Genomic DNA, 24,380 nt, shown 5'->3' with positions numbered 1-24,380 from the left:
ACTGCTTCCATTTCTTCCCCTTCTATATGCCAGGAAGTGATAGGGCCAGATGCCATGATCTTAGTTTTTTTAATGTTGAGTTTCAACCCAGCTTTTGCACTCTCCTCTTTCACCCTCAACAAGAGGCTCTTGAGATCCTCTTCGCTTTCTGCCATTAGGGTGGTATCGTCTGCATATCGGAGGTTGTTGATAATTCTCCCAGCAATCTTAATTCTGACCTCTGATTCATCCAACCCGGCATTTCTCATGATGTACTCTGCATATAAGTTAAATAAGCAGGGTGACAATACGCAGCCTTGTCGTACTCCTTTCCCAATTTTGAACCAATCGGTTGTTCCATGTCTGGTTCTTACTGTTGCTTCTTGACCCTCGTACAGGTTTCTCAGGAGACAGGTAAGGTGGTCTGGTACTCCCATCACTTTAAGAATTTGCCACAGTTTGTTGTGATCCACACAATCAAAGGCTTTAGCGTAGTCAATGAAGCAGAAATAGATGTTTTTCTGGAATTCTCTTGCTTTCTCCATGATGCAGCGAATGTTGGCAATTTGATCTCTAGTTCCTCTGCCTCTTCGAAACCCAGCTTGTACTTCCAGTAGTTCTCGGTTCGCATACCGCTGAAGCCTATCTTGTAGGATTTTGAGCATCACCTTGCTGGCATGTGAAATGAGCGCAATTGTGTGGTAGTTTGAACACTCTTTGGCGTTGCCCTTCTTTGGAATTGGAATGTAAACTGACCTTTTCCAGTCTTGTGGCCACTGTTGAGTGTTCCAGATTTGTTGGCATATTGAATGCAGCACTTTAAGAGCATCATCTTTTAGGATTTTAAATAGCTCGGCTGGAAGACTGTCATCTCCGCTAGCTTTGTTGTTACTAATGCTTCCTAAGGCCCACTTCACTCTCTAGGATGTCCGGCTCAAGTTCAGTGACCGCACTATCATGGCTATCAGGGACATTCAGATCTTTCCTGTATAGTTCTTCTGTGTATTCTTGCCACCTCTTCTTAATCTCATCTGCTTCTGTTAGGTCCCTGCCTTCTTTGTCCTTTATCATGCCCGTCTTTGCACAAAACGTTCCCTTGAGATCTCCAATTTTCTTGAAGAGATCTCTAGTCTTTCCCATTCTGTTGTTTTCCTCGATTTCTTTGCATTGTTCATTTAAGAAGGCCTTCTTGTCTCTCCTTGCTATTCTCTGGAACTCTGCATTCATTTGGGTATATCTTCCCCTTTCTCCCTTGCTTTTCGCTTCCCTTCTTTCGTGAGCTACATATAAAGCCTCATCAGACAGCCACTTGGCTTTCTTGCATTTCTTTTTCTTTGGGATGGATTGAGTTGCTGCCTCCTGAACAATGTTACGGACCTCCATCCATAGTTCCTCAGGCACTCTGTCTATCAGGTCTAATCCCTGAAATCTATTCCTCACCTCCACTGTATATTCATCAGGGATATGATTTAGGTCATACCTGAACGGTTTAGTGGTTTTCCCGACGTTCTTCAATTTAAGCCGAAATTTTGCAAGAAGCAGCTCATGATCTGAGCCACAGTCAGCTCCAGGTCTTGTTTTGACTGACTGTATGGAGCTTCTCCATCTTTGGCTGCAAAGGACATAATCAATCTGATTTTGATATTGACCATCTGGTGATGTCCGTGTGTAGAGTCGCCTGTTGTGCTGTTGGAAAAGAGTGTTTGCTATGATCAGCATGTTCTCTTGGCAAAACTCTATTAGCTTTTGTCCTGCTTCATTTTGTACACCAAGGCCATGCCTGCCTGTTATCCCGGTGATTTCTTGACTTCCTACCTTAGCATTCCAATCCCCTATGATGAAGAGGACATCTTTTTTTGGTGTTAGTTCTAGAAAGTGTTGTAGGTCTTCATAGAAATGATCAACCTCAGCTCCTTCGGCCTCAGTGGTTGGGGCATAGACTTGAATTACTGTGATGTTGAATGGTTTGCCTTGGATTCGTACTGAGATCATTCTATCATTTTTAAGATTGTACCCCAGTACTGCTTTTCCCACCCTTTTGTTGACTATGAGTGCTACTCCATTTCTTCTAAGGGATTCTTGCCCACAATAGTAGATATGATGGTCACCTGAATTAAATTCGCCCATTCCTGCCCATTTTACTTCGCTGATTCCCAAGATGTCGATGTTCAATCTTGCCATCTCATGTTTGACCACCTCCAGCTTACCTTGATTCATTGATCTGACATTCCAGGTTCCTAAACAATATTGTTCTTTACAGCATCGGATTTTCTTTTCACCACCAGACACATCCACAGCTGAGTGTCTTTTCGGCTTTGGCCCAGCCGCTTCACTCTTTCTGGCACTACTTGGAAATACCCTCTGCTCTTCCCCAGTAGCATATTGGACACCTTCCGACCTGAAGGGCTTATCTTCCGGCATCATCTCTTTTAGCCTTGTGATACGTTCCATGGGGTTTTCTTGGCAAGAATACTGGAGTGGGTTGCCATTTCCTTCTCCAGTGGACCACATTTTGTCAGAACTCTCTGCCATGACCTGTCCGTCTTGGGTGGCCCTGCACGGCATAGCTTATGGCTTCACTGAGTTACACAAGCCCCTTCGCCACAACAAGGCAGTGATCCATGAAGGGGGTTGTGTGAGTACTAACTGGAAAAATGGCATTCCTTCTAGAAGCGCTGAAGAGTGCTCCATTTTCAGTTTCCACTTTGATGTTATTTCCAGTCAGTAAAATGAGTGGAACACAGGTTTTCTTTGAGGCAACGTTACCGAGCACTTAACGCAAATACTGTAAACATTATAAGCACTATGTAGCTATATTTCTATTTATACCCACTGAAACAGCAAGGATAAGAGGGTACAGTTAATCTATGACTCCCCCTCCCCATTTTATTCACTTTTAAGTCTCTGTGGTTGATATTCATTAACAAAAGTTTGCAAAGCTAAAAGAGAATTGATTTAAAGATAATTTGGGGGAAAGGAGAGAATGAAGTTGAACTCAAACCAGAAGTAAAATCCCTTGAAATTTTTAGAACTATAAAGGCAGGAAGAAGCAGACCTGCAGACCCGTGCATGCACATGCCCCCCCCCCACACACGCACACACAGAAGATCTGAAATTAGCATTTCTTCAAACCATTTGTTGTTGTTCAGTCGTTAAATCATGTCTGGCTCTTCATGACCCCAAGGACCATAGCACGCCAGGCCGTCCTGTCCTCCGCTCTCTCCCGGAGTATGCTCAAGTCCATATTCATTGCATCGGTGATGCTATCTAGCCATCTCATCCTCTGCCGTCCCCTTCTCCTTTTGCCTTTAGTCTTTCCCAGCATCAGGGTCTTTTCCAGGGAGTTTTCTCTTTGCATTAGCTGGCCAAAATATTTGAGCTTCAGCTTCAATATCTGTCCTAATGAGCAGCCAGGGTTGATTTCCTTTAGGATGGACTGATTTGAACTCCTTGCAGTCCAGGGGACTCGTAAGAGTCTTCTCCAGCACCACAGTTCAAAAGCATCAATTCTTCGGCGCTCAGCCTTCCTTATAGCCCAGCTCTCACAGCCATATGTTGCTACTGGGAAAGCCATAGCTTTGATTATACGAACCTTGGTCGGCAAGGTGATGTCTCTGCTTCTTACTATGCCGTCTAGGTTTGCCATAGCTTTCCTCCCAAGGAGCAAACACTTTTTAATTTCATGGCTACAGTCACGGTCTGCAGTGATCTTGGAGCCCAAGAAAATAAAATCTGTCACTGCTTCCATTTCTTCCCCTTCTATATGCCAGGAAGTGATGTGGCCAAATGCCATGGTCTTCATTTTTTCTTGTTGAGTTTCAACCCAGCTTTTGCACTCTCCTCTTTCACCCTCAACAAGAGGATCTTTAGTTCCTCTTCGCTTTCTGCCATTAGGGTGGTATCCTCTGTGTATCTGAGGTTGTTTATAATTCTCCCGGCAATCTTAATTCCAAGCTGTGATTCATCCAAGGTGGTCTGGTACTCCCATCTCTTTAAGAATTTGCCAGAGTTTGTTGTGATCCACACAGTCAAAGGCTTTAGCATAGTAAATGAAGCAGAAATACATTTTTCTCTGGAATTCTCTTGCTTTCTCCATGATCCAGCGAATGTTGGCGATTTGATCTCTAGTTCCTTTGCCTCTTTGAAACCCAGCTTGTATTTCCAGTAGTTCTCAGTTCACATAGAGCTGAAGCCTAGCTTGTAGGATTTTGAGCATCACCTTGCTAGCATGTGAATGAGCGCAATTGTACGGTAGTTTGAACACTCTTTGGCGTTGCCCTTCTTTGGAATTGGAATGTAAACTGACCTTTTCCAGTCTTGTGGCCACTGTTGAGTGTTCCAAATGTGTTAGTATATTGAGTGCAGCACTTTAACAGCATCATGTTTTAGGATTTTAAATAGCTCAGCTGGAATGCTGTCATCTCCGCTAGCTTTCTTGTTAGTAATGCTTCCAAAGGCCCACTTGACTTCACTCTTGAGGATGTCCGGCTCACGTTTAGTGACCGCACTAGAATGGCTATCAGGGATAATCAGATCTTTCCTGTATAGTTCTTCTGTGTATTCTTTCCACCTCTTCTTAATCTCATCTGCTTCTGTTAGGTCCCTGCCTTCTTTGTCCTTTATCATGCCCGTCTTTCCACAAAATGTGTGAGTACTAACTGGAAAAATGGCATTCCTTCTAGAAGCGCTGAAGAGTGCTCCATTTTCAGTTTCCACTTTGATGTTATTTCCAGTCAGTAAAATGAGTGGAACACAGGTTTTCTTTGAGGCAACGTTACCGAGCACTTAACGCAAATACTGTAAACATTATAAGCACTATGTAGCTATATTTCTATTTATACCCACTGAAACAGCAAGGATAAGAGGGTACAGTTAATCTATGACTCCCCCTCCCCATTTTATTCACTTTTAAGTCTCTGTGGTTGATATTCATTAACAAAAGTTTGCAAAGCTAAAAGAGAATTGATTTAAAGATAATTTGGGGGAAAGGAGAGAATGAAGTTGAACTCAAACCAGAAGTAAAATCCCTTGAAATTTTTAGAACTATAAAGGCAGGAAGAAGCAGACCTGCAGACCCGTGCATGCACATGCCCCCCCCCCCACGCGCACACAGAAGATCTGAGATATACCTTTGAGATCTCCAATGTTCTTGAAAAGATCTCTAGTCTTTTCCATTCTATTGTTGTCCTTGATGTCTTTGCATTGTTCATTTCAGAAGGCCTTCTTGTCTCTCCTTGCTATTCGCTGGAACTCTGCATTCAGTTGGATATATCTCCCCCTTTCTCCCTTGCTTCTCACTTCCCTTCTTTCCTCAGCTACTTGTAAAGCCTCATGATCAGACAGCCACTTGGCTTTCTTGCATTTCTTTTTCTTTGGGATGGATTGAGTTGCTGCCTACTGAACAATGTTACGGACCTCCGTCCATAGTTCCTCGGACTTGAATTATTGTGATGTTCAATGGTTAGCCTTGGATTCATACTGAGATCATTCTATCGTTTTTGAGATTGTACCCCAGTATTGCTTTTCCCACCCATTTATTGGCTATGGGTGCTATTCCATTTCTTCTAAGGAATTCTTGCCCACAGTATAATGGTCACCTGAATTAAATTTGCCCATGCTTGCCAGTGAAAGCGGCATCCCTCTAGGGGTCAGCAATGACTTGGTGCTTCCACAGGAGGAACCTTTCCTTTTTTCCTTGTCCATTTTACTTCACTGATTCCCAAGATCGCAATGTTCAGTCTTGACATCTCATGTTTGACCACCTCCAGCTTACCTTGATTCATTGATTTTACATTCCAGGTTCCTAAACAATATTGTTCCTTACAGCATCAGACTTTCTTTTCACCACCAGACACATCCACAGCTCAGTGTCCTTTCGCCTTTGGCCCAGCTGCTTCACTCTTTCTGGCACTACTTGGAAATTCCCTCTGCTCTTCCCCAGTACTTTTAAATACCCCAGCCTACTTTACTATCATTGGATTGGTCAGTACATAGCCACTAAATTTTTATCCAGACATTTTTTTCCAGGAGATATCCCTGGTAAATTGGGGAACTTTTTTTTTTTTTTTTTTAATGGCTGTGGCCATTTTGATTTCCCTCTGAAACACTAGAAAACATGGCATGATGCAGAAAACAAAATGAAAAAAAAGGCCTGCAATGGCGGCAGGTGACTTGCATACATGTTGAAAAGGGTGTTATTCTTCCCCCCCACCCCTGTATTCTACCATCCCCAACACATGGAGAATAGGAAATCATCACTGTTTCAGACATAAAAAAAAATGCCCCCCCCAAACTCTGATCCAAACAAGGTCTCTGATACATACTCTCAAAGTTTCTTTGGACAGAGAGAGGGGTTTGTTTGTTTGTTTGCTTGCTTTTTCTCTTTATACTGCTGTTTCTCTCCCAATAGTTCACCAATAGACCTGGAAATTTCATGGCATGTAAATGCAACACTTCTTCTGGCACCTCTAAAGTTCAATAACATTGGTGAAACCATTCTGAATGATCCCCCACCTCTATTATGATTCTACATGACGGAATGATAGGTTTTACTGATAAGCCTTAACATAAGACGTGTGTGTGTGTGTGTGTGTGTGTGTGAGAGAGAGAGAGAGAGAGAGAGAATCTATCTCAATATAGATAGACAGACAACAGCTGGATACTTGATCCTTGAAATCTTCTAACAATTAGGGATGTACAAAAGTCACTTACCTGAACCCGAAAGTTGATTTGCGGTGGGGGGGAGGCACTCCGTACCTCCCCCCGAAATTCTGCCCGGGGGGGAGGCGCCCCGTCCCTCCGGCCACGAATCCTGTCCTGCCAGGACGCAAATGGCGGCGGCCGTGGCCACCACCGTTTGCATCCCTCCAGTCAGCCGTGATAGGCTACGTAAATGTTTACGTAGCCTATCACGGCTGAGTGAAAAAAAACAAAACACCGCGTGTAAGCAAATGGCGGCGCCCATGGGCGCCGCCATTTGCATTCCTTATTTTGGCACATGTAGTCTACGTAAACATTTACGTAGACTACGGCGAAAATAAGGGGAGCGCTATTTGCGTACACGCGGGTTTTTTTTTTCCCCACTCAGCCGTAATAGGCTACGTAAATCTTTACATAGCCTATCGCTTTTTTTTTTTTTAATCTTTACGTAGCCTATCATGTTTTTTTTTTTTTAAAAAAAACTTGGAAATGGCGGTGGTGGCAGCCGGTCGGAAGACCAGCCGCCGCAGCCACTGCCGCCGAACTGCCGCCAAACCGCCACCGGAGCCGCCGCCGCCAGGGACATTCGCACAAGGTAAGTCCCGTCCTGAGGGGGCGGGGGGACAGACCGTTTCTCCACCAATTTCGGGGGGCCGAATGCGCTGGCTTTCGGCCACCCTGAGATTCGTGGAGAAATTCTCTGACATCCCTACCAACAACCCCTCTCAAGGAATGTGGTACAAATATCTCCACCTTTCCTTTAAGCAGGTAAATTGATTCTCGATTACCTTGCAACACAGGTATGTTTGCTGCCCCCTATTAATGTCCAAAGCATTATGTGATGATTGGCTCTTCTGAGATTGAAATTGCATGAAAAAGAATAGAGGGATATGAAGGAAGGAAAGGTTTGTTTACATTCAATGGAGAACGACAGCACGAGGTATTGCATTTATTTATTTATTTATTTTTGCAGTTTGCAAACTACAAGGCACTGGCACATCCTGTCCTTCATGTTTGCCATTCAGGAGATCAACCAGAACCCCAGGCTCTTACCCAACATTACCCTGGGCTACAACATCTACAAGTCCTACTTCGAAGGCAGAGCCACCTCCTACGCCATGCTGCAACTCCTTGCTGGGGGCGAAAGCATCCTTCCACATTACAGCTGCGGGAGGAAGAATCACCTGCTGGCCATCCTTGAAGGGGGTGAATCGGACCTCTCCCTCCACATTTCCTCCATGTCAAGCATCTACAAAATCCCACAGGTGTGAATGGGGAGCGGACAGAAGGCCAGTTGCATAGATAGAGGAGCTGAGCACTGCTTGGTCTCCGCGCTCACTCTTCATTCCCTATGCCTCCTGGGCATAATGGTTCTCTAGAGAGTGTGTTGGAGGTGAGTCGTGGCAGTGGTGGAGCTCTGGGATGGGAGGCCAGGGATCCCTGGGAGCCGGGATGGCAGGAGACCACGGAAGCTGTACTGAACAGCTTTATAGGTGATCCCCAGCCCGGTTCCTGCCCCTTCCCGACGTGTCAAAAAGACACATGAAAAGGTCCATCTACAGCAAAGTGCACCACAGAGGGAATCCCCTACTATATACTGGTTCTGCCCTGCATTCTATAGGAGGTTGCCTCTGACTTCAGTAGGGGTCTGAGTGCCCATCTACCTCTGTAGGATTGCACCTTGAATCATGTCTTAAAAGGCTCTTCTATGCAGATGTTTCAGGAACAGTAGTGGCTGACCGAAACGAGAACCCTCCCTCCCCAGCAGATTTTGCAGCCCCCACATGACTACTGCCATGATTCTGCCCCAGAATGTATGCTGTCCCCCATCTGTCTGTTGAAGGCACAGCCCTGGAGGGCATTTATTTATTTCTGTATTTATTTCTGTATTTATATATTTACATTTATATTTCACTCCACATCTAGACAGATTCCGGAGTGGTGAACACTAAAAGATGCAAGATAAGATAAAAGCATAAAACTCCATGTTAAAAAGTTCATGCCTGCCTGACCTGCAGAGGCAGGGAGTTCCAGACAAAGGGGGCCACCACACTGAAGGCTCTTCTCTGGGTGGACTCCAATTGGGCCATTAGTCCATGAGTAACCATCAGGACCATGCCTCCCAATGAGCACAGTCATCAGGCAGGTTGGGAATGGAGATGGCACTCTTTCAGGTATCCTGGTCCCAAGTTTTTTAGCTCTTTGTACACTAGTAAAAAACCCCCCTTAAATCTGACCTGGTTTCAAATAGGCAACTTGTGCAGTTCCCTCAGCAAAGGGGTAGCATGCTGAAGAGGGTCAGCTCCCGACAACTGCCGAGCTCCTGAATTCTGAACAATCGCCAGCTTTCGGAGCAGCCTTGAGGGCAGCCCCGCATAGAGTGCATGGCAGTAATCCAGTCTTCAGGTTATTAGCACCTGTACCATGGTGAACAAGCTACCCCATCCAGGAGGGGCAGTAGCTGGCGAACCAGCTGAAGTTGGCAAAAGACACTCCAAGCTGCAAAGGCCACATGGGCCTGCAGGGACGATGGATGTAGGACTCCCCCCAGATTACAAACCTGATCTTTCAAGGGCAGTGCAGCCCCACCCAGAAGAGGCAATGAGCCTATCTCCTAGACTGGGGAACCACTCACCCACAGGGCTTCCGTCCTGTTCCAAATCCCCTCATTACTGCTCCCAGACTTCATACAGATGTTGAGCAATATTGGGGACAAGATGGTGCCCTGTGGAAGCCTTTAGCTCAATTGCCGAAGGGTCACAGAATGGACACCCAACATTACTCCCTCAAATCAACCCCATAGGTAGGACTGAAACCACTGTAACACACTCCTTCTGATGCCCTTCCCACAGAGTCGATCCAGCAGGAAACCATGGTCCATGGTATCCAAAGCCGATGGGAGATGGGGCAGAATTAGCAGGGTGGCATTCCCCCTCTCCCTCTCTTGATATAGACCATCCAGGCTGATTCGGTCCTGTAACCAGGTCAAAACCCAAAGTGGGTTGCTTTTGTCCTCATGTGGCCCCTTCATGGCTTTAATTCTTGAAGAAGGCTCCTGTGTGTTCCCCAAGCAGAGTCTAGAACATAGTTGGGGGTGGGGCTAAATCTATCCTCTTCTGTTCCTTTATGCAAGGCAGTGAGCAGGTCTAACCTCCATTGACTGGTTCCTGAAGTGGATCATTCTACAACATTTTGAATGTGTGAAAAGGACCACAGTGTTCCTCTTGGGCTGCACCACAAATGAAGCTTGAGATATTTTTCACTTCCCCTCCACATATACCACTTCATAGTGACAGGCATTGATTTAGATACTACACATTCATTCATTCATTCATTCATTCACTCTTTAAGGAACCCAATGCAGGGTCAGGATGTAGCCTATCATGGCAAAAGGGAGGGACGCAAATGGTGGCCGCTACGCCATTTGCGTCTCTGCCTTTTGCCGTGATAGTCACAGTGGAGTCGTTGCGTAGCATAGCTGTCCAGGGACGATTCCAGGGGGAGGGACGGAGTGCCTCCCCACCCCACCGTGGATGCACTGGATTGGAAAGGTAAGTACTTTTTATACATCCTTAGTATATAATCCTCCTTCCATGTTAGCCAAAAATATTTGACCTTCATCCAGAAAACAAACTGATACTAAACTACCATTGCTTACTTTACTTTGCTCCCTAGATCAGTTACGGCATTGCTACTCCTGTTTCTAATGACAAAAGTCAGTTCCCTTTTGTCTACCGCATGGCGCCGAAGGAAGAAACTCAGTACCCAGGGATCGTCCAGCTGCTTCTGTTTTTCCGATGGACGTGGGTCGGTCTCTTTGCTCCAGACACTGAGAATGGGGAGCGGTTCCTGAGTGCCTTCACACCCCTGATGATCAGCAGTGGGATTTGTGTCGCTTTCTCCAAAAGGCTACCACGAAATATCATGCATCAAATATTCCAGATCGACCTTTCTTTCTTGGGGAAAGAAGTGAAGGTAATTGTTTACTATGCAGACTCCCAATATGGGTGTTCTGCGTTCATGTTTATGCAAAGAACACTCGAAAAGAAACCAACTGGGGCAAAACTCTGGATCACACCAGCTTTTCAGGACATCGACTTCAACTTGTCTCTTGCACCTTCTTACTTCCATTTCCTCCATGGTTCTTTGTCCTTCAGAATGAAGACTAAAATAATGACAAAATATGACTATTATGACCCAGTCTCATCTTCTCTGGAACGGTTTTGGGATGAAACCTTTCAGTGTTTCAGTGCAATGCATGTTTTGTCCATGAAAATTTGGACAGGTTGCAGAGAGAAAAAGAAACAGGTGACACTGCCCCAGGAGGAGATCGAGAGAGCCCTGTCTCAGGACAGCTACGTTACTTATAGCAGCATCCATGCTGTGGCCCATGCCTTACATGCTGCATATTCATCCCGACCCAAGCGGATGTTGATGGTGGGTGAAGGAGAAAGGCAAGAACGTCAAGGGCTACAGCCCTGGGAGGTATTCCCTTTTCCTTTGACAACACCTCCATTAAGACTCATGATGAAAATAACCAAACATGGGTTAGAGCACATAATTGTTCCTCCTGCATGGCAGTGCAGGCAGCCACTAGACCCTGTTTTCTGCCACTGTTACATGCTCAAGTGGTTTCCCTCCTCCAAAAATCCCTTACAAATGAATACCCAGACCCATCGAGAACTAGTTGTTGTTTTGTGAAGCACCGTAAGGATACAGTCTCTTGACTTTGCAGTGAACGTGATGCTTTTGCTGTAGAAGATCCAGTGGGATCCATTTGTGTTATCCCACTCATTGATGCAAATACAAGGAGTTTGCAGCAATGTGACTGATTACATGTCCTCTTAAGAAAAGCAACCTGTGGAGGATGGGGTATGACCAGGTGGGTGCAGCCTGTGGTAAATAGGGATGTCACAAGCACCCACCTTCATCTGGGAGGCCAGCAGACCCTCCCACCCAGCCCCATTGACCCCACTTGCCAAGCCTTGTGGCGGTGACAGAGCTGGCCACTGAGTAGCAGGGAACGGCCCCAAGTTCTCACCACACGCACCCCATCTACACTCACTAATCCTCATTGCAAGGAGGAGATGGCAAGTGTGGCTGGGACATATACAAGAGTGAGTCTTCGTCTTGCCCTGTTGGCTGTCAAGTAACCCCTTAACAGCTGGCATGGTCTGGACTGGACCTCAGCACCGCAGCCTCTCTAGCCATCTCCTCCTTGCGAAGAGACGATGGCTTGCGTGCTGGGCCCATGTGTGCTGAGGACTCCAGCAGTTAACCCCTGTGGAGGTGGGAGTGGGGCAGCTCGCTTGGCTGACCTTGCAAGGCAAGCTGAGAGGCTGCGGGGGGGGCTCTTGAAGCTCTCCTATGCCTTGAACAGAGGGGAGTCCATCCATCCCTATTGGTTAATGCATCCCGATGTGAGGGGTAATGCCTGCTGCTCCCAATGGAGCAGTAGTGTGACCATTTGTTTTGAAACATTGTCTGGACTCGATGGTTTTGGTTAAGTCTGTGCACATCTTTGGACTGAATCCCTAATAACGAAGCAAAGTGGGCTGCTTTGGAAGTGCCTCGCTGTGATCCGAAGTGGATCAGAACAGCACTGAGGGAAGTACAAATTCCTCTCTGCTCAGCACTGGTTAGGCCTCATCTGGAGTACTGCGTCCAGTTCTGGGCATCACACTTTATGAAGGATGCAGACAAACTGGAGAGGGTTCAGGGGAGGGCAGGAAAGATCATCAGGGGACTGGAAACAAAGCCCTCATAGGAGAGGCTGAAAGTACTGGGCATGTTTAGCCTTGAGAAGAGAAGACTGAGGGGAGATATGATAGCACTCTTCAAGTACTTGAAAGGTTGTCACAGAGAAGAAGGCCAGGATCTCTTCTTGATCATCCCAGAATGCAGGACACGGAAGCATGGGCTCAAGTTACAGGAAGCCAGATTCCGGCTGAACATCAGGAAAAGGTCCTGACAGTTAGAGCAATATGACAATGGAGCCAATGACCTAGGGACGTGGTAGGCTCTCCCACACTGGAGGCATTTAAGACGAGGCTGGACTAGGGATGTAAGAAAGGTATTTACCTTTCGCGAATTATGTTTATGGTTTGGGGGGAGGCGTTCCGTCCCTCCCCATGGAATCCTCGCCAGGGGGGGAGGCGCATCGTTCCTCCCCACCAGGAATCCTGGCTGGCCAGCTGTGCTCCACAGCGATTCTGCGGAGCCACCGGCCAGCTCCGCCAGCAGCCGCACATAGCTGCCGCCGTTTGCGTCCCTGTAGTCAGCCGTGATAGGCTACATAAATGTTTAAGTAGCCTATCATGGCTGACTTTAAACAACAACAACAACATGCATACGCAAATTTGCGTTCCTTATTTTGGCATGTCTTAGTCTACGTAAACATTTACGTAGACTAAGACGGCGAAAATAAGGGTAACGCAAATAGCGTAGATGCTACGCTATTTGTGTTCCCCTAATTTTCGCTGTCTTAGTCTACGTAAATGTTTACTTAGACTAAGACGTGGCAAAATAAGGAATGCAAATGGCGGGAGCCATGGCCGCCGCCATTTGCGTACGCGCATTTTTTTGTTTTTTTAAAAAAAGTCAGCCGTGATAGGCTACGTAAACATTTATGTAGCCTATCACGGGTTTTTTACATCTTTACATAGTCTATCACTTTTTTTTTTTTTTACTGGAAATGGCGGCAGTGGCAGCCGGTCGGAAGACTGACCGCCGCCGCCTCGCCACCGGAGCTGCTGCCGGAGCCACTGCTGCCAGGAAGATCCGCCCAAGGTAAGTCTCGTCCTGGGGGGGCAGGGGGGGCAGGCTGTTCCACCACCGATTTCGGGGGGCTGAATGTGCTGGCATTCAGCCTCCCCGAGATCCGTGGCGGAACTTTCATACATCCCTAGGCTGGACAGCCACCTGTCAGGGATTCTTTGAATTGGATTCTTGCATTGAGCAGGGGGTTGGACTCAATGGTCTTAGTGGCCCCTTCCAACGCTATTATTCTATGATTCCACCATCAACCCTTGTATCCTTCTGGGCCTTCTACACTGGTGTTGGAGGCTTGGAACTCCAGTTCCTCTGATACCTGCAAGAGTGCTTTCAGAAATTAAGATTTGGTGATCATTCTTTGATCTCTTGAGCTGTGGCATGCCATGGGGGAATAGGACCTTTCCCCCCAATGTTATTTTCATTTTGGTAACCATCCTCTCTCCATTGTTATCTGGCTATCTTCTTGATGTGTTTCGTGAGCATCCCATCTTCTGTGGCATGAAAGGGTTCCTGGCAGTCGCTCCTGGTGGCCTCTCCAGAGTCCAAAATAGGCTCTTGGCCATAGAGAAAACCTATGGCAGTTAGAGCAATGCCCACAGTGGATGCACCCCACCCAACAGACTCTATGGTCATGGCCTGGAAGCCCTCTAGAGCCTGTTGAATCCCTGGGGAGCCCACGAGATGACTCGGTTAGTCATCTCGGGCCCCTTAACACTTCTGAAGAGGGGAGGTTAGTCGGGGTGGCTTACTAACAATGGAGAATGTGGTTTCTCCTCCACATGACACACTAAGCCGCCAATGTTAGCAGAGATTCCTTAACCATTATGGCTTATCATCATGCCTGAACATGCTTTTTATCTTCATTATGAATAGGAATGTGCAGGTTTTGTTTCAAAATCTCTGGAGATGATCGGGCTGCCACCTGTTCATTGATGGGATGCACTTTGAATGAGAATGTTGGTCATGTGCAAAGGCGCACTTTGTACTAATGTGCGTTTGCACCTCCCCCCATGTAAAAAAAAAATGTTCTGAAACTTTTCTTCTGCGGCCAAATTACAGCTCAAACTGATGAGGCCTAAGATATTGACTACATTTTCATGATTTCTAAATACAGGGCGTTTACTCTGTCATTCTAGCTTCACACTTCCTTACGAGAAATCCAGTTTTCGAATGCTTCCATGGGCGGACTCCATCTGGATAAGACTGGGGAACTGGCAGCTGACTTTGATATTGTGAATTGGGTGATGTTTCCCAATGAGTCTCGCGCTAGAGAGACTATTGGGAGTGTGGAGAGACAGGCATCTGCAGACATGAAACTCACCATTAAGCAGGAAGCCATTGCCTGGCCCGGCAATTTTAATGAGGTAGGGGAAAGGATTCGAATCCTATTATTGGCTTGTGTCATCTCTTAAGCTCTAAGAATATCCATCCTGTGTTGTGTGTCCCACCCCCATCCTCATCTTCTAAACATGTAAAAATGCCCTCTTCCATATGACTCTTGCATATGTTGTCTTAGAGCTCTGATGAGGCCTCCTCCAAGTCGCAAGGCCAGCTGAGATTTGGCTGGTGACAATTGGCAGGAAGGCCTTTTGTGGTGTGACAACATCCCTGGAGATCTTGGTCTGCCATGACTCTCAAGCAGGAAGTCCTTTCTGTTTCAAGAGGCCTTTTTATTAATTGCATGGATTTTCATATTGTGATCCTTTTGTATTTAATTGTTGGATTTTATCTAGTGCTTTTATTAATTTAATTCGATGTATTCTGTGGTTGGGTACAGTGGAGGCTGGTGGCTCTGATTTCGGCGGGGTTGTGGATCCAATCTGCGTTTTAGTCAGAACCATCCAGAACTATAAAAGAGTTATCCAATGGTGCTGAACTTAATTTGGGGATATAAATCCATCATGTAGCCTGCTCACTGTCTCTAAATCCACCAGGTACCCCCCTTCTTAAAATGCCTGTCCATCTCCAGCTGTGCCATGAGGCCTTCGATCCTTCCTTTGCCTTCTGCCCTGCCACTGAACATCAAAACAGGGAAGAGGAGAGGGCCATTTCAGTGGTGGTGCCTATCCTCCCACGAAAAGCTCGTCTCCCTCCCGCATCGTTCAACCTTATTGCATGCACATGTTTTGAAGCTTGTTCTTTTATTGCTGTCGCTTGTGATTTCTGATATTCTGGAATTGCCTTTTAGTTCATTTCATTGTCTTACCTTTTCCCCTCCAGTTTTTATATTTGCTTGAGTACATGTATAGTATAGGTGGCATAAAAATTTTGAAACAAACAGACCAAAAACTTCCATGCCATGTTGTGATGCAAAAATAGTGGTTCCCTGAAACAAGGACCTGGGATCACTTCTCTACTTCACTTAGAGTCACAAGTGCTAGAAACCCTGTTGGGTCCTGTCTAAATTGTAGGACTCATTTCCATAGGCACAAATCTTCATAGCACTCTTTTCCTTGATGCTCCTTCTCTTTGTTGCTAGACAGTGCCTCGGTCCAGATGCACTGAGAGCTGTTGCCCTGGATACGCCAAGGAGGTCCAGGAAGGAGAGCCACCATGCTGCTATGCTTGCACTCCATGCGTGGAAGGAACCATCTCCAGTCGGGAAGGTAGGCAAGATCAGAAGAATGGGAGTTCCCTTGCATACTATTTGAATGTGCCGAATAGTCTCCACAGCCCTTTTTTAAATCTCTCTTCTTTTCTTTTAAACCCCTTGAGCAAAACATCCCATGAATAGGTAAGAGAAGAAGGCTTCATGAACGACTGTTGCTCTGAGTGTAAAGCATCATGGGAATTCCTTGTGGTCAAGGGCCATTCACTACTCCTCAGCCTAAAAGACCTCATGATGCCGTTCTAGTACATAGCGTGATTTTAATTAAGGCTTGCTCCATTTGACTGAATGCTATTTGCTGTTGTTGTTGTTGTTGTTGTTATTAGTTGCTCTTCTTCTACAAAGTTTTATTCCTCTGGTCCGTACATCATCGTGATCATTGTTCTGATTTGCAGGCTCAAAAGCATTTTAATTAACACATTAAATATTCATACATCTTAGGAACAGATGCTGAAGATTTTTTGAACTCTGACCCCTACTTGGCTTCAGTTTATTTTTAATCTCCACCATTAATCCCATGAAGTGAGTGGATAGAAAAGACCATGGGAGTGAATCTCTGGGGTGCAAAGCAGGGGGGATGTTTAGTGCACACTGTTCCTGGTATAAATCATGCCCCCCCAAAAAACAACCACTCTGATTTTTCCATGATTGGGACAGGGCAGCATGTACAGACATCGTGGGCCTTTCTCCATTATATGCAGGGAATTGTCTGCACCGTGCTGCGATCCTGTGGCACGCAAGCAGGGGGTCCCTGGCAGAAAAGGGGATTTGAATATGGTGCAACCCCCACTTTCTGGTGATCAGAGAACTCCCCTGCCTAACGTTGATTCAGTCTTCTGTTTTTTTTTTAAACCTAGTTAGTAAAACATGATTGAAAAATAAGAAAGCTTTATGGAAGTTTCCTACTCCAGATTTCAACCTTAACCAGGAGTCCCTTGAGCACCACCCTGTGGTAGAAAGGTGGGTCATAGGTTGAGTAAATAAATAAATCACAAGCCACTCAGCTACCAGGTAGCTTAACATGCCTTACAGGATTATTATGAAGATAAAAACAGGATAACCTCACACACACTCCTTTCCATATTTAAAACATGTAGGAAGCTGTGCGTATTCCAAGTCAGCCCATCAATACATCTAGCCCACTCTTTTCTGTTCTTCTGTGACTGACAACCACTCTCTAATGCCTGGAAGAGACAGCTTTCCTAACCCTGCTACTACTAAGATCCTCGCTTGGTGATGAGGCCATAGACTGGTCTGGTCACAAAACAGGTCCTCTGTGTGGGAATGTTTCTCTCTCCCCCTGCCCAACTGCACATTTTTTTCTGGAGGTACAGTGGATGTGAATCCTGCTGAACTCACTCTCCGTCTTCTCAGATGCAGACCATTGCATCAAGTGTCCGGAAGATCAGCATCCAAACAAGGACCGAGATCAATGTGTCCCCAAGGAGATAACCTTCCTCACCTATGAAGAACCTTTGGGGATTGTCCTGACTTCCTTTGCTCTATTCTTGTCGTTATCCACGGGCTTCATATTAGGAATCTTCATGAAATACCAAGAAACTCCAATAATCAAGGCCAACAACCGAGACCTCTCCTACAGTCTCCTCATCTTCATCATGCTTTCCTTCTTGTCCTCCTTCCTGTTCATTGGCCAGCCAAGGAAAGTGACTTGCCTTCTCCGACAAACAGCCTTCAGCATCAGCTTCTCACTTGCCATTTCTTCGGTGTTGGCCAAAACCATCACGGTGGTGTTGGCTTTCCTGGCCACAAAACCAGGGAACAGAGTGAAGAGATGGCTGGGGAAGAGTCTGGCAAACTCCATTGTAAGTTCTTGTTCTGGTGTCCAAGTTGTCATCTGTGCCATCTGGCTGGGGAGCTCTGCCCCATTCCCTGACTCTGACATGCACTCCCAGCCTGGACAGATCATCCCGCAATGCAACGAAGGATCTGTTGTCTTCTTTTATTCTGCCCTTGGCTATATGGGCTTCTTGGCTGCCATCTGCTTCATGGTGGCTTTCCTGGCCAGGAAACTGCCTGGGGCCTTCAATGAAGCCAAACTGATCACCTTCAGCATGCTGGTCTTCTGCAGTGTTTGGCTGTCCTTTGTGCCCTCCTACCTGAGCACCAAGGGGAAATACATGGTGGCCGTGCAGGTCTTCTCGATCTTGGCCTCCAGTGCTGGGTTGTTGGGCTGCATCTTTATTCCAAAGTGCTACATTATTCTACTGAGGCCTGATCTGAATACAAAGGAGCATATCTTGTTCAAAACAAACTAGGGCATCTGATCCATAGAAGCAGAGTTGTGGAAGAATATTTGGCATACGTTTGGAGGAGATACTATTATTGGTGAGATCATAGTTAACAGAGCCTTTTGATGTGCTTATAGCTTCAGTTGAACAGTTCCTGTGTTTCTGTTACAGGAGACAGGCAGGGCTGAGCCTTGGGGCTCTCACTCTGCCAGTGACCGCCATCTGCATCTGAGGTAGTGGTGAGACTGGAACTATACCAGACCCATATTGTCTAACTAATACATCTGTTCAAGGCATGTCCCTTAACAGCTGCAGTGTACCAGCATATTCCAGCTTGAGTGCACATGGATAGCCCTGAACATATCACATTAAATGGATTTTTGGTTGTCCATTAATGGGATTAGTGTATTGCATTTGATTTGCTTCCTTCAAATTTTTCACGCACTTTTTGTCATTAAGACTTACTTCAAGAGAATGCAGGATTTTTATTTGGTTCTTCCATTTCCTTTCTTGTCATTGTCATCTATGGTCATCACACATTTACTGCACAGAAATGATGTTTTTGATTGGAGGGAATTGGTTATCTCGAAGAAGATATGGCAGCTGTGATTTCAGTGGAGCTGTGAACCCATTCTGGGTTTCAGACAGAACCAGCCAGAACTTGAAAGGAGGAATCCAATGTGTTGTACCAGCATGGATTCACTGCCCCACCAGAACTGGAGCCACCAGCCTCCCCTGGGAGCTGTTGCCTGTCTCCACAGACAATTTTGGTACAAGTTAGCTCAACAATGTGATCCAGTGGAAGAAAGTTTCATAGTGTACAGTACTCAACCAGTCTGTGTTGTGTGGACTGTCATCCTAAAGGCATATCTTGGCAATGTCTCGTAGGAGATTACTTCTATGATAAATGCCTGGCCAAGGTCAATTGTCTATTTGCTGAGTCCCAACCAGCATCTGGAGAGGCATCAGTGAGTTTTCACAAATGTGCTTTCCTCCATCCGTGCAGCTGCACTTGGAGCAACACGGGGTTTAGGATGTTGCGGTTGTGATGGGCACTATGATTGAAATCATTATGATTTATTCTTATTTTTGCCAAAGCTCAAAGGGATTTCTGCAAAGCTTTCCTTAGAGTCCAAAATCATAAAGATCTGACTCAAGAGCAGAGTCTCGAAGGGTTTCTTCAGGGATGGTCCCAGCTCCGGGAACTTCAGGTCAGCTACCAGGCTAGCTGCAACTTTGTTAACCTCCTGGCAGCAGGCAAAGGGGTCTTCTTTCAGGCAGGCTTTGGGTTATTCTGCTGTTTGCGGTGTGGGTTTGAATAGGGATGTCAGAGAATTTCACCAAGAATGTCGGGGAGGCCGAATGCCAGCTCATTCGGCCCCCTGAAATCGGTCTGCCTCCCTGCCCCCCCGGGACGAGACTTACCTTGGGCGGATCTTCCTGGCGGTGGTGGCTCCGGCAGTGGTTTGGCAGCGGTTTGGCGGTGGCGGCTGCAGCAGCCGGTCTTCTGACCAGCTGCCGCCGCCACCATTTCCAGTAAAAAACAACAACGTGATAGGCTACGTAAAGATTTACGTAGCCTATTATGGCTACATTTTTAAAAAACACCGTGATAGGCTATGTAAATGTTTATGTAGCCTATCACGGCTGATTTAAAAACAAAATGCACGTACGGAAATGGCAGCACCCATGGGCGCCGCCATTTGCATACGTGTGTTTTTTTTCTTTTAAATCAGCTGTGATAGGCTATGTAAACATTCACGTAGCCTATCACGGCTGACTGCACCTCAAGGCTGCTCCGAAAGCTGGCAATAGTTCAAAATTCAGGAGCTCGGCATTTGTCGGGAGCTGACCCTCTTCAGCATGCTACCCCTTTGCTGAGGGAACTGCACAAGTTGCCTATTTGAAACCAGGTCAGATTTAAGGGGTTTTTTTTACTAGTGTACAAAGAGCTATCACGGCTACGGCCGCCGCCATTTGCGTCCCTGCTAGCCAGCTGACGGATGTCCGGCCGCTGGCGGAGCCGGCCGGCGGCTCTGCAGAATCCCTGCGGAGCGGAGCCGGCAGGCCAGAATTTCGGGGGGGGGGGATGGAGCGCCTTCCCCCCACTGCGAATCAATTTCACTAAAAGGTAAGTGACTTTCGTACATCCCTAGGTTTGAAGTGGTGGATGCTCTCTCTTTTTTACTGATGCGGCTTCGACGTCTTGGCTTTTCTGTTTAAATTATACTTTTATATTTGAGCTTATACTTTAGTGTTGTTCGTCATCTGGTGCGCTATTCCAAATAGCTTTAGAGCAGTGAGGTGCTTGGCAGGGACGAAAGAACAGCACCAATCTAAAGGGTACCTTCTATTCCCCATGACACTAACATGTCGAAGGGTTTCATTCAGTCGCGTTTCAAACACATGTATCCCATGACAAAAGTGGGTAGATTTTGTGGTATGCCCTTCTAGGTGAGACTGTGTGTTCCTGGGAATCCATTTTGGGAGGATTTGGCACCTTATATCCTCAAATGTCATCTCTCTACTGATATTAGATATTGTGATTTAGGTCCCTTTTTAAGGAAAATGCACTTTGGGGATGTAAAAAGGAAATTGGGTTTTCTGCTACAAGGAACTCACCAGTGCGTGGCCAGGAAGGTTGCTTTTTTTTTTTTTTTTTACAGTCAAGGCTGTGAAATGTAGGGAAAAGTATGTAGATCCCATTGTAGTGCATTGCCTGAGAGATTGGAAACTATGAGAAATGTATTCTTATCTAAGTCTATAATGTCAGGTATTGTATATGTAAAGCTTGTTATTGTAAGAATACATTTCAGTTTTGACCATTTCAACTAATACTTTCAATTAGTGATTCCTGTGTTCTTATGTCACTTTTAGTAAGTTCTGTGACTTGGTTTTGTGCTGCTATGGTCTAAGGATTAATGCAGTAGATGCTATGCATTCGTATTTCAAGTAGCCTGATTCCAAGTCATGCATGCCATTCTAAGGAATAATCAGCACTGTAATTTTTGTCTGGAAATAAACCGGTAGCCCACAGTGAAGCTGCTGTAATTTGGGAGTCTGTTTTACATCTAAATGGCCCCGTCAATAGTCCAGATGCAGCATTCTGGACCATCTGTAGTTTTAAAAACACTTTTGGAAGACTGGAGATATATGGGAATATTGTTTTTGCTCGCAAACCACGCAAGCACGCCCAGCATAAAGTTCCGAACAAGATCACAAGCATGTGTCTGCCAAAAATGTTTGCAAATGGCCAGATGTGTGCTCGTGTTCGATTCACGCAACTTTCCCATTTTGATTTGTGCGGGTGTCCCTGGAGACTGAATCAGCCATGCTTTAGTCTATGGAGCAAAGTTGCACAAATCAGGAAATGGGTGCAAATTTGAGGGGATTTGCATTCATTTCCCATTCGAGTACTGCTCGAACAGCTGGATTGGCTTGATTTCCCCATTCACGCAGAGCGATCAGGAATCGTGAGCAGGAAATTGGACGTGTGCTGATACAACATTTGGAGAATCCTAGCACTCTCAAATATTGCTGATTCACCCATTCCTACCAAAGACAGACCCACATGGAGGATGTTTCCGTGGCCCGAACAGGGTGTAACTTAGGCATGTGTCACCATGGTCAGATCTGACCTTTCTGGAATGGGTGCAGTTGGTGCTCTAGCCTCACCCCCGGCCACTGCCCAAACCAGGACACCTTTGTGATCAAGTTCTTCCATCCCTGCCCCTTCCCAGGGGTTCTTTTAAAAACTTTTTTTATAGGCCGCCAGAGAGATCTGGGATTAGGGATGTTGGAGAAATCTGCAACAGAACCAAATGAGTTCAGGTTTTTAGGAATCTGACCATGTCTTTTCCCTTGATGGGTGGATTCCACAGACTTCTAGAACCATTTTTCTACCCTTCAACCATTTTGTACACATTTTGTTGTGCACAAATATGCTGCAATTAAAGAAAGAACTGGCTGAAAATGCACATTTCCCACAAAGGCTAGGGCATTAAAATGTGCATTTAGGTGGAAGCATTTTGGGGGAATTTGCACATTTGGCCCATGCAAATTTGCACAAATTCAGAAACTAAGAAAAACACCAGACTCTGTCAAAGGGAGGACAATGGAAGAAAAGGTGCCTGACAACCAGCAAAATGAACAGGTTTCTCACAATCCCTACTTCCCTACCTGGGAGTTGTATTGCCTCTGCTGTAGGCTTCCTAATTTAGAGGTGCCGAGATAGAGATAAGCCAGATCCATATTTGCTTACAAGAAGATTTCACTGATTACACCACATAGGCATACCAAGTGGTTGGATCAGACAGCTTCTCTGAACCCAGAACCAAGGGGTAAAATGGATCTTATACCATACATGTTAGCAGTGAGGCAGCATGACAGGAGAAAGAGTTAATTAGCGTTCATTGGCAACTTTCCCAACATAGACTAACAGTGCTTGGTCAGAAGGAAACCAATGAGAACTTTCCCAGCACAGACACCTGTAGCTTTCAGACAAACAGAGTTTCACTTCCCAGGCACATCAGAGACCCTGATAAGATACCAGCGCTCGTTAGCATGGAATGTGCTGAGGCGGCGATATCAACGTTTGACTAGTCTCACAAATCAAGAGGCCCATTATCAGGAAACTGCAGCCAATGGAACAAAGTCAGAGAGCATGATGGATCTCTAGGCCTTTCTAAAGCTGCTGGTAATGTGGACTTACAGGCCAATGGGCCAATACAGGAGTGAGAGTTGTGGTGGCCAGGCAGCAACTGGGGGAAGAGTTTTGAATACAGAACAACCAGCAACACAGCTGAGGGTGGTGCAGGGGTCAAGAGAGAGGAAGGGCACAACATGAGAGTAAGGGGCCACAAAGGCAGAGAATGGAACAACAGCGGAGGGAGAGAGAAAGGGAAACCGGAGAGGCAAGTGGGGTGGGGGCGGGGGAGGCACACATACAGAAAAAATGCTCTTGAGAGAGGAAATGTGTGTTGGGAGTGTGGGAGAACATGACACAGAGACACACACCAACATTAGGCCAAATGCACACAGAGGTGATAAATGGATTGAGTAGAAAGGATCTTCTAGATTTTGCAGGATTATGACATGAGATCCCTCCCCTGTAAACCACCATCAGCTCCTTCACGGATCACACATGACTCAATGGACTGAGCCTAAACATCATGCATCCAACATTCCCAGCCGTGACATGGCACAAAACCATGGATCCATGGCTTTTACACGGGAACTCCCTCCAAAACCACCATGTCACATCTCTGTGTCCACAGTAGGGATGGCAGAGAATTTCTCCCCAAAACGTCGGGGGGCGAGCGCCAATGTGTTCGGCCCCCCGAACAAGTTTCGGGGAGAAATTCTTCGCACCCCCGCCGCCCCCCGCACCCCCCCCGGGACAGGACTTACCTTTGCCGAATGTCCCTCCTGGCGGCGGGTCCGGCCGGCGGTTCGGCGGGTGTTCGTGCGGGGCAGGAGCGGCAGCCAGTCTTTCGACCGGCTGCCGCCGCCGGCATTCCAATAAAAGAAAAAAAAAATGCCCCCGTGATAGGCTACGTGACGATTAACTTAGCCTATCACGGCTAGATTTGCAAAGTCAGCCATGACAGGCTACGTAAATCGTCACGTAGCCTATCACGGGTGACTTAAAAAAAAAAAAGCGCATACGCTAATGGCCCCCATAGGGAGCCGCCATTCTTGTTCCTTATTTGGTCGCCGTAGTCTATGTAAAGATTTAAAGATTTTTTAAAAAAAACCTAGCCATGATAGGCTATGTAAATCTTTATGTAGCCTATCACGTCTTTTTTTTTTTTTTTTACACAAGCCTGGAAATGGCAGCGGCGGCAGCAGCCGGTCGGAAGACTGGCCGCCGCCGCCAAAGCCACTGCCGGAGCTGCTGCCGGAGCTGCTGCTGGAGCCGGAGCCGCCGCCGCCTTGAAGATCCGTCCCAGGTGAGTCTCGTCCCAGCGGGGATCCACAGGGTGGCGGGGGGTGGCAGGCTGTTCCGCCACAGAGTTCAGGGGGCCGAATGCACTGGCATTCGGCCTCACCAAGATCTGTGGCGGAATTCT

General features: G+C 46.4%; 1 protein-coding gene across 1 annotated transcript in view; it reads right to left on the bottom strand.

The window, feature by feature from the left end:
* Positions 1-1,143: 1,143 nt before the first annotated feature.
* Positions 1,144-24,380, bottom strand: part of LOC146356375 (uncharacterized) — a 980,383-nt gene continuing 957,146 nt past the window's right edge. The window contains exon 2 of the mRNA XM_084841103.1: positions 1,144-4,305. Coding sequence (XP_084697229.1) covers positions 4,203-4,305 — 103 coding nt within the window. The 3' untranslated portion in view covers positions 1,144-4,202. The remainder of the gene's footprint in view (positions 4,306-24,380) is intronic.

This window comes from Heloderma suspectum, chromosome 2, assembly GCF_057233095.1.
Source record: "Heloderma suspectum isolate Gila_16-S chromosome 2, 16-S_ref, whole genome shotgun sequence".
Lineage (NCBI taxonomy): Eukaryota > Metazoa > Chordata > Lepidosauria > Squamata > Helodermatidae > Heloderma > Heloderma suspectum.
This window is presented reverse-complemented; position numbering and strand designations above follow the sequence as displayed.